Source organism: Lichenostomus cassidix, chromosome 6 (genome assembly GCF_008360975.1).
Source record: "Lichenostomus cassidix isolate B80296 chromosome 6, HeHo_3.0, whole genome shotgun sequence".
In the NCBI taxonomy this organism is placed as follows: domain Eukaryota; kingdom Metazoa; phylum Chordata; class Aves; order Passeriformes; family Meliphagidae; genus Lichenostomus; species Lichenostomus cassidix.
This window is the reverse complement of record NC_139487.1, coordinates 17,760,138-17,769,615: the sequence shown is the minus strand read 5'-3', so window position 1 is coordinate 17,769,615 and position 9,478 is coordinate 17,760,138. Positions and strand designations below refer to the sequence as shown.

The 9,478-nt window shown below is 40.8% G+C and overlaps 1 protein-coding gene across 1 annotated transcript; it reads left to right on the top strand.

Moving 5' to 3' along the window:
• The first annotated feature begins 941 nt into the window (after window positions 1-941).
• Window positions 942-9,275, top strand: ZNF488 (zinc finger protein 488). The gene is made up of 3 exons (XM_085064518.1): window positions 942-1,290; window positions 5,478-5,706; window positions 7,645-9,275. Exons 1-3 carry the CDS (start codon window positions 1,012-1,014, stop codon window positions 8,805-8,807), a joined length of 1,671 nt encoding a protein of 556 aa, XP_084920644.1. The 5' UTR covers window positions 942-1,011; the 3' UTR covers window positions 8,808-9,275.
• The last annotated feature ends 203 nt before the right edge of the window (window positions 9,276-9,478 follow it).

Sequence of the window (9,478 nt, the reverse complement as noted above, 5' to 3'; positions counted from 1 at the left end):
TGAGTAACAAATCAATTCTGTTGTCAGAGAGTGAGAAAGATTAGACTAGATCTTCAGCCCTTCTATCTCAGGATTTATTAGGCTAAGGCCTCTTCAGGGCTTGTTGCTGTTCTCTTTAATTTTCTCTGCCTAATGGACCTGATCCAGCTCTTGATGGCGTAAATGAGGGGTTTTCCATGACCTCCAGCTGGGAGTTGGAGATGGCAATATCTTTATTAGAAACCCAGAGAGGCTTAGAATGACAAACAACTCAAGCCTGTCTTCTTGCTGCATACCGAGTTCTCAGATTGTGGCTCATGTTGCAGAATTTGCCTCTGCAATGACAAATATATTATTCTTCATTCAGGGCAGGAAAATTAATCCTCTAAAGACAGCAATCTCTACTAACATTGTGCTAAGAGTATCACTATGCAAAGAACCATAATCTGATTTGATTTTCTCAACAACAGCTGATAACATTTTGAGGCAGGATGAAAAGAATTCTTTTCAGGAATATCCACAAACTTTGTTCATTCTGGGTGGGTAGACTCAGCACTCAGGTTATTCCTGGTTTTGTAGCAGCTGACCAGAAGCTAGACTGGTGTTGCACTCAAGTGAAAAAAGCACAGCTTATTCAAAATTTATTTCAAAAAGTCTTGGTTTTCTTGGTTGCTGTTCTCTTTCTCTACCTTTATTTACACTTCCACAAACTATTAATAATAAATAAGAAGGATATCTGATATCATGCTTAACAAGGATATGCTGAGTTCTACTCACTGAAAATTTTGCGTATTTTTCCCAAAGCTTCTTATTCCTATCTGTAGAGAGTAGCAGTTAAGTCTTGGTCTATCTGTCTATTCCAGGAAGAGTAATTCACTTGTTTACAAACCTAAGATTTTGGTTTAGTGCAAAGTAACCTTTCTCTTTCTGAACTGGATGTTAATAAAGCTGAAAACTCTGTAAGCAACAATGTCCTGACATACTCTTACAGTTCACCTACAGCTTCTGGAAGGTTTTGTACTTCAGCTAGTGATGCCACCTTCCACTTCCATCTCTATGCCAAGTGTGATTTCTTGTGTTTTTTACAGGTTTATAATGGAACTTACATCTTTGCCTAAATTTCTTTGGACAAGTGACAACAAGCTTCTGCATCACCATTTTCCAGACATACTGGCTACTGTTCATACCACACAAGACATCCCTGAAGAAGTTGTTTTTGGACCATGCATGCTCCAGAACACTCTGCTGGACACTGTAGCTTTCATTGCTCTCAAGTGTTCTGATAGACGGAACATCCACTATGTATTTAAGGTATGAGAAAAAAGTGTTTAATGTTATACATATTAAAAAGAGTTACAGCATCCCTGAGAAGGCAGCTGTGCTAGGGGTGAGTTTTTGTTTTGTTCAGCAAAAGTAGCAGCGCCTTCAAAGAGAAGTAGCCAGTGCATTTCTGATATATGAGCTGTAGACTGGAAGGACCTAATTGTGGCTAGCACAGTTTTTCCCATGGGAAGCTTTCTTGTGTTTTTGTAAATAAAGATAAAGTTTGGATGTTTTGGAACAGTGTCCCAGAACTTGGACAGTGCAGGCCTGGCCAATCAGGCCTGGGGGAAGGCTTCTGACTGACCAATCTGGGTGACTTTTGAGAACTCTATAAATGTGATGAAATCAAAACAATAAAGGTCATTCCTTCTTGCCACTGAGACCCGATGCATTCATTACTCTGCTAGCTGCTCGACAGCGACACCTAATGAAAACTGTTTCCTTTGCAGGAAGAATGCAAAGTCCCACTTCTATGCTGATGACTGATGACCTGCTTCAGATCTGATGTGGAATAGGAGGAAAGAGGAACACATAGTTTAGTAACCTCTAGTTCAGGTTTTGTCCTTACAACGGAGGTTTATCAGGAGGTGTGACAGCTGTGTGAGAACAGAGGGGGAAGACTGTGGCATTGCACTGATTGATGCAGGTGGTACATTCACAGCATTTATTTACAGATCTGAGCAACTGCTAACCCAGTGTGCTTCATTATCCTTAAAAGTGAAACCACATGGCAGTTAGGCAGCTAGTCCACACAATCTTCAGGCAGCCACAACTTAATTGCTATTAGTACGTGGACCTCCTAAAGTTCCCTTAGATATGTATGTCTGTGTTACAGCTACACTTTCCCAACACTGTAGGGAAGGCAGAAACCCCAGGATTGTGATGGCCTGTTAACTCTCCAGCTCTAGTTCCCCAGATGTTTGTGTTCCACTGTCACTATCTGTTGTAACATTTTAATTTGAGCAATGCATATTTCTTACGCTAACCTCTTACCCTACCTTTCTGGGTCTTGGAGTGCCTTTCAGTCACCATTGGTGTAGATAAAGACAGGGAGGTGTTTTACAATGTGAGGAAAGCCAATTTCCCATATTCTGTGGCATGGATGGATCTGGGAGAGATCCAGGTTTGCCTAAGATTTCTGTGCTCTGGAGCAGAGAAACCCCAGGGCGTATGTGTGATATGGAAGATACAGTTGTTCAGAGATACCTGTTCTACACTTCTGCTTTAAGCATATTAAAAAAGAGAAGAAGAGGCTTTGGGTTTATCTGACTATTTTGAGTCTCTGGCACAAGTTTGCTTTCCTGGACAGTGTTATTAGTACTCCAGGAGACCGACAAACTCTTTGGAGAGAGACCTGTCCTGAAATGAGGCTTTATTTTTGGAATATTTCTGTATTTCTCCTGGGAGTTTTGAATTACTGTAGAGAGAGCCTCAAAGGTTTTCTACATTGGAAGAGCCCTCCAGAGGGATGGCCTTGGTGTTTTTCTACACTTGAGCTAAGTAATTGCTATGCAGCAATGAAATTGGATGCCTGAGTTGGCTCAGATCTCTGTCTTTTGGCAGTAAATACATGAAATTTTGTGCAATTAGCTGCTTCAGATGCAATCAGTAGTCCCATATCCTGTTAACTACTCATAATTAAAAGTAAACCTTCCAGAAATCAGGAAGTACCATTAAGCTCCTAACTCTGTGTGTAGTAATTAAAAATTCAATCATGATACTATGTTTTCATCATGGCACTGAAGTACAAAACAAGAACTGGGTTTTGCTATATGGTTATAGTACAAACAGAATACATGTAGGAATAATTTAGTAAGGTGGATTTGTTGCAACTGAGGTTTCTGTTCATTGTAGCTCATCAGCACTCCTGCAAGACCTTGGGGAATATTATTTCTAAGAACGGTTTCATCATCTTGGGCTTTTTTTCTTACACCAAAGGGGGACTCCACTTTTTTTCCTCATTTTCTTGAAGACCTTAATTTGAGCTCCTTGGCCCAGTTTGTACGCTTGGGCAAAGAAGATGCCTTGGCAGCCATTGGCACAGGTAGTTCCTTCCAGCTCAGTTCCTCTGCCTCTTACAGCTTCTTTTGGGTTTCAAGGAAAAGTCCTTTTTTCTCTCTTCTCCTCCAGCATCTCCCAAGGGAGCCGTGTTGCCTCCATAGCCCAGCTATGAGTGAGATGTTGGGCTGTGAAGCCCTTACCTCATAAATGGGTGACAAGGATCCATCCGAGGGGTTGACATCTCCAGAAGAGGGTGCCTTTGTTGCATTTATAGTGTCTCTAAACACATGGAAAAACTAAAGCTGGTTCATGCTTCTAGTTGGCAGCACCCAGATCTTATGTCTGGTACTTCTCCTCCCCTACTTTAAGCTCACTGAGCTCTTTCCCTGGAGTCCTGGTTCCTGGAGGAGCTGTGCTCCCTTTGACTTTGCTTAGAGCACTGGGTGGCTGCTTGGAATTTCTGAAACACAGCAACTAAAATATGACAGCCTCTGTCATAGCTATTAGTTACAGCCACTCTGTGTGGGTGGGTGTTCTTGTGTCGCTGTCAGACACTTGTATTTCTCAATCATTGTTAATTACCATGGCATTTAGAGAGAAGCAGTTACAGGGCATGCTAATTTATTTTCTCTCTTACACTAATTAACTCTTATCCTAATGGTCTCTTAATGTTTCATTCTTGTATCCAAGCTACTAATGTCATCAAACTTTTCATGGTAGGTAATAGTCAGTTAAAACCAGAGAAATAATTAGCCAAAATACTGTTTCTGGTACCAAACACCAATGAATGGCTGCCCTGCAATTAGTGGAAAACAAAGAGCTATACATTGCTTGGGGTGAAATTTAGATCATACTTGTCATTAGAAATTTTTCATTTTCAAAATTCTTCCTTTCTAAACAATGACTTAGTGCTTCAAAAATTATTTGAGGCTTTTTATGCATGTAAATGTTGCCCTTGATCGCCCTGTGTTTCTGCCTTCAAGCTACTAAAATCTTCCCCGTCTTTCAAACGTTGCAGAGGGCACAGATCTGCTGCGGTAAACACCAAGAAAAAAACACTAAAGAAATAATTCATTCCCTATTCAGTGTAATAAAGTAACTAAGATTGGAGTCACACACTGAATGAGGAAGATAAAGCCAAATGTTTTGTACTTATATTATTTCATGGTCAACCTGTGACTAAATGACTTGGGAGTGGAGTAAAGATTATATGTGATTTAGGACTGTGCTGTAATATACACACAGAAAGAAATTTAACTTAAGCAATAAACTTAATATTTTTTTAACTTTTTAGTTCCTGACCTTACGACCTGAGAAATGTTTTTTATCTTAATTTGTTTGGTATTTCTGAATGCACACAAATTGAAAGTAGATCAACCCCTTGCAACTCTCAGAAGTTATTTAACAAAAAAAAAAATTGACCTGATGAGGTTTATCTCTTTAGATACCTTAATTGAATTTAATTAATCTAGCAAAGGTTAAAACAGGAATATATAATTTTATTTCTGATAAAGTAAAGAGATCATGTAAGTGCTTCCTAGTTGTACTTATTAAAATCTGTATTTTGTGTAATCTAGCCAAACAGATATGCAGATGCCTACTTTGGGTACTTAATCAAATAACTATGTTTTTTTTTACATTTCCTGATCCATATCCTGTTATGTCAGTGAAAAACTCCACTGTCCTGAGTGTATATTCATTCCCAGTTTCACACTGCACTGATCCAGGGATCTGCACGTCCCTCACCCCCCCAGCTGACAACACTTGCACAATTCCTGACTCATATCCTGTTTCCCCATGGGATTGAGGTCCTTTCTTAGAGAGGATCACACATCCTGTTCCTCTGTGATCCCCACCTGGCACAGTCCCATGGGTCAGTGTGCACAGGACAGGACTAGAGCCAATATACCAGGCCTGGGAGGTTACACCTGAGCATTGATGTCTCCTTCTCCTTGCCCTGCAGCTGTGTTCCCAGAGCTCTCAGCCCTCCCACTGGGGCAGCTTTCTCCCTATGATGCCTTTGGTTTTGGTGACACTGGCGGATGTGTTGGGTTCAAGCTTTGTCATATTTGCTCAGTGTGAGGCAGAAAACAGGCTTTGTTCTTGAATTGGATGAAAATCTTGCTGTGGGACTCAAGAGCTGTAACTTCCCTTCTTTGTGTCCTGTCTTACAGGTAGATGTTACATCTGTGCACAGTCCCACAGGTCTGCCTTGGATGAGACTTGTACAAGCAGCTGCCAATAGCAAGGAGCAGAACTTGGAAGCTTACTTAGAAAACAGTCAGTTATATTATCGTTCTACCAGGAAAATCAACAAAAATGAGGAACTGCTTGTCTGGTATGATGAGGAGCTTTCCAGCCTCTTGGGTTTCAATGAGATAAAAGCTCAGAGTCCCCAGAGTGGTAAGTACCAAGTTGCTGACTGCAGAGGTCACTGAGGACAGAAGTGAGAGTCTGCATCTGCTTTAGTATGGGGTTGTCATCTAGTACAAAGCCTGTCTAAATCCTTAGCTGGTCAGCTACGCGAAAAGACCTTCTGCTTTGGGGTTTGAGCTGGAGAGACAGAGCAAGAACAAATTTGCAGTTTTTAATGCCATTCTCATTGCTACTTTCTAGCAGAGGATGGTGCACTGGGGATTCATGCTGAAATTTTTGAGCTATGCAGTGGAAATCTATGCACTTGTATAACTTGGAATCCTGGAAGTCTAAATTATCAACAGGAAATCGGCCTTTTTTAGCCTGATTGAGAAATCAGGTATAGATTAGTGTTCAGCTTTAATCTTGTAAATGAGCAGGGCTTTAAAAATGCACAACAAACTTAACAGTACTGCATGCAGCACAGAGTGCCTATTGAGTGTGTGACACAGTGGAAATGACGAAAAGGGCAAGCTTTCATTTCTGAGATGTTGCTGGAAGTTCATTGCTCAAAAAGAAATTGACCTGGAAGTTGTTACAAAACTAAAAATCCAGATTACAGAGACACTAAGCGGGTCAGTCAGGTCCATGCCAAGTCTGACTCCAGCTGTCATTTGCTCCAAATATTATCTAGTTAGACTGGAACAAAGCTCTTTTTATATTCCCTTTAGCTGGTTTAAACAAAGCTTATATAGATTAGTTAGTAAAGGTGTTGGTTGATAGAGATATGAGTTAGCAAGTTTATATGGTAATTTGTCTGTAAATATTAAATTAATATAGGCACATTCGTAGCAGGAACTGACTAAATCATTCCAGCTGGTTTCAGTGTATTCTGTTAGTTTCTGTGTAGACTCATACTGCCAGCCCTTTGGATTTACCAGGGAAAAGTTTTCCTTGCACAGGAAACACTATCTAGACTCAAGACTTCAATCTCGCAGCTATAATATTGCACCCATTTCACTAGCCTTATTTTTTTAAAAAAAGTCCAGCTTCTGTAATTTGTAAAGTGATCTAAGCTGTGCTGAGCTCCAGATTAGGAATCTATATTTCCACCCAACCAATTTATGAACTTTCCTATGTATCCCAGGCCTCAGGTGCTGTCTGTCATCCCTTGCATTTTAAAACCACTGTTGTGGAATCATATAGCATGGATATCGTTCACAAAGGTTAAGATGTGCCATGTTGGTGTTGGTTGCTGAATTATGTATCATCTCTTCATGGGCAATCAATCATTGCAAGGAGCCAGAGATGCAGTAGGTCTGAAGGCCAGAAAGAAACTGTTCCTCATTCCTCCTACCCATCACTGGCATTGTTTCACTTTGAACATAATTTTCCGTGCCACAGACATCTGTGCCTTAAGGCATATAACAGCTTGCCAAGTGAGCATGAGTGAGGGCTTCAGGCATTAAGATCAGATTTTTGAACAGTATTAAACTTCCGGAGTATCCTAAAAATAGAGGCTTATGTAAAAATCTTTGAATCCAGCTCTAAAACTCATTATTGCTTGGATATATAGCATTTAACATTCATGCCGAATTAAAGCCAGTGACTTCATTAAGAAATGGAGACCCAAATCTGGGTTTAGACTTCAAATCATTATAAAGTCTAAATGGTTTTATCTAGATCATGGTGTGCTGGCCATTTTATGTACATTTATTGCATAAAATTACATTTTATGTAATAAAATCTAGGCTTGAGAGTCTAAATGAAATAATTTCTGCCAGTAGCCCAGAAGCATGGAAGCAAATAAGAGTGAACCATTTTGCAAAGGAGGAAGGGACCTGATTCTGCACTGGCATTAGCTTTACCATGTGTAACCTTGTGTGTTTCTGGTTTTTTTTGTTTGTGTCAATAACAAGATTGGGATCTGCATCCATCCATGAGTGCACCTTTGCAAAACTCATCATTTGTTGTCTGTTTCTGCAGAGTTGAGATGCCAAGAATGTGACCGAGTCTTTAAATGTGAGCACTCCTATCTGTCCCATGTCCGCTTCCTCTGTGTCCCAGAGAAGAGTGCTCTGCTGTGGAGAAACTTCCAGAACCCAAAAACTGAAAAGAACAACCTAGCTGAGCAGACCACAAATTTCCACAGTCTGGCAAGGGACCTAGAAGTCAAAATGGCAGCTTGTAAAGATGATGCAAATGGTCTCATTGGAGAGAAGAGAGCAAAATCTGAAGATCCTGAGAACAACAGGAGCAGGAAAACAGTGTTGTTGGAGAAAACTAATAATTTGACTGAGGAACGTAACTGTGGGGGCAAGGAGGAGGTTATGGGAGAGCATACATTGGCTGGTTCTGTCTGGAAGCTTAGTTCAGGGAGGCAGTCAGCTAGGAAGGATGCTTTAGAGCAGAAGCAGAGCGCTTTCACTGAGGTCAGGAGGATGAAAGAGAAGCTGAGGAATGAGAGACTGCAGGAGCCAGAACAGGAGGATGGCACAGTCCCACTTGGTAAAGAGCAGGTATCAAAGGAAGTGTTGCTGAACTCCTCTGGTAGTGCATTCTCCTTTGTTTGGCCCACCAGAGCTCGGGGAGAACAGAAGAGTGCTTTCAGCAAACCCAGTAAGTGTGTAACAGAAAGAGCTGCCATAAATTCTTCTCATCCCATGAGTGAGTCAGCAAAGAGCCTGGGGGAGCTGTCTGGCTTCATTGCCACCGCAGACATCATGTGCTGCAGCACTCTTCTCAATTCCAAGTTCTTTGTCAGTGATTTGTGTAATGCTCAGATGCTGCAGACAAGCATCACTCGGAGCAATGTTTTCCCATATACCTCAGAACCGTGGCCCAAACAAGCAGGAGGACAGTTACAAAATGCAACCACCACTTCCTCCTCCTCCTCTTCCTTGACTCTTCTTCCCCCCACCTTCACATCCTTTGGAGTGGCTGCCCAGAACTGGTGTGCCAAATGCAACCTCTCCTTTCGCATGACATCTGATTTAGTCTTCCACATGCGGTCACATCACAAAAAAGAATACTCCTCAACTGAATCCCAGTGCAAGAGGAGACGAGAGGAGAAGCTGACATGTCCCATTTGCCATGAGTACTTCCGAGAACGCCATCATTTATCCCGGCACATGACTTCTCATAATTAGAGCTGTGCAGACAGATGTCACCAAGGGACCGGGCAGGTTGGATGAAGAAGGGAATGATAGTTCACTTATATCCATTTCTTTTTGAGTTTACATTAATTTCTTTCAGGAAATCACTGTTTACAATAATTTATAATAGATACTTTGCAAAGAAAATATAAAATGTTTACAAGAGTCTGTGTGGGTTGTAAGTTTTGAAAACTCAACCTAGCCCTTGTCAACCTATTTTTGAAGAAATAAAATAGTGAAATGAATCCATTTCATTCAATGCAATGTTAATTTGCAGAGTAGGTTACATTGCAAGCAGAGTTTTCTTTGCTTATATTTGATTTGCTGGTGTCTGTGCAGTATAATGTAAATACAGAAATAACAACCAAGTCATTGAACAAGGAACGTTGAAGCACTAAAAAAATCAGAGCTTATATGCTAAAAGAGAAGTTACTATTTCTAGCAACATTGATAGACTCTGAATCCTTCATATTAGTTGAATCAGCTCTCTTACCAAATCTGTGAGTGAAAAACTGACATCTTGTGATCTTCTTGGCTTTGAAAGGGACTTGAAGTTAAGCCTGTCTGAATTCTATGATTGTCAATGACTGAGCAGCAGACTGTTAGAGAGGGTGGGACTTACAAAGCAGAATATCTGAGTTCTGTTCAGGGCTCTGCTGCTTTTG

Bases quoted from the DNA above. Each gene is read 5' to 3' on its own strand.
- ZNF488 (XM_085064518.1), top strand. From the start codon at position 1,012: ATGCCACCTTCCACTTCCATCTCTATGCCAAGTGTGATTTCTTGTGTT. The intron at 1,291-5,477 runs GTATGAGAAAAA...CCTGTCTTACAG, and splicing joins ACATCCACTATGTATTTAAG to GTAGATGTTACATCTGTGCA. The intron at 5,707-7,644 runs GTAAGTACCAAG...CTGTTTCTGCAG, and splicing joins AGCTCAGAGTCCCCAGAGTG to AGTTGAGATGCCAAGAATGT.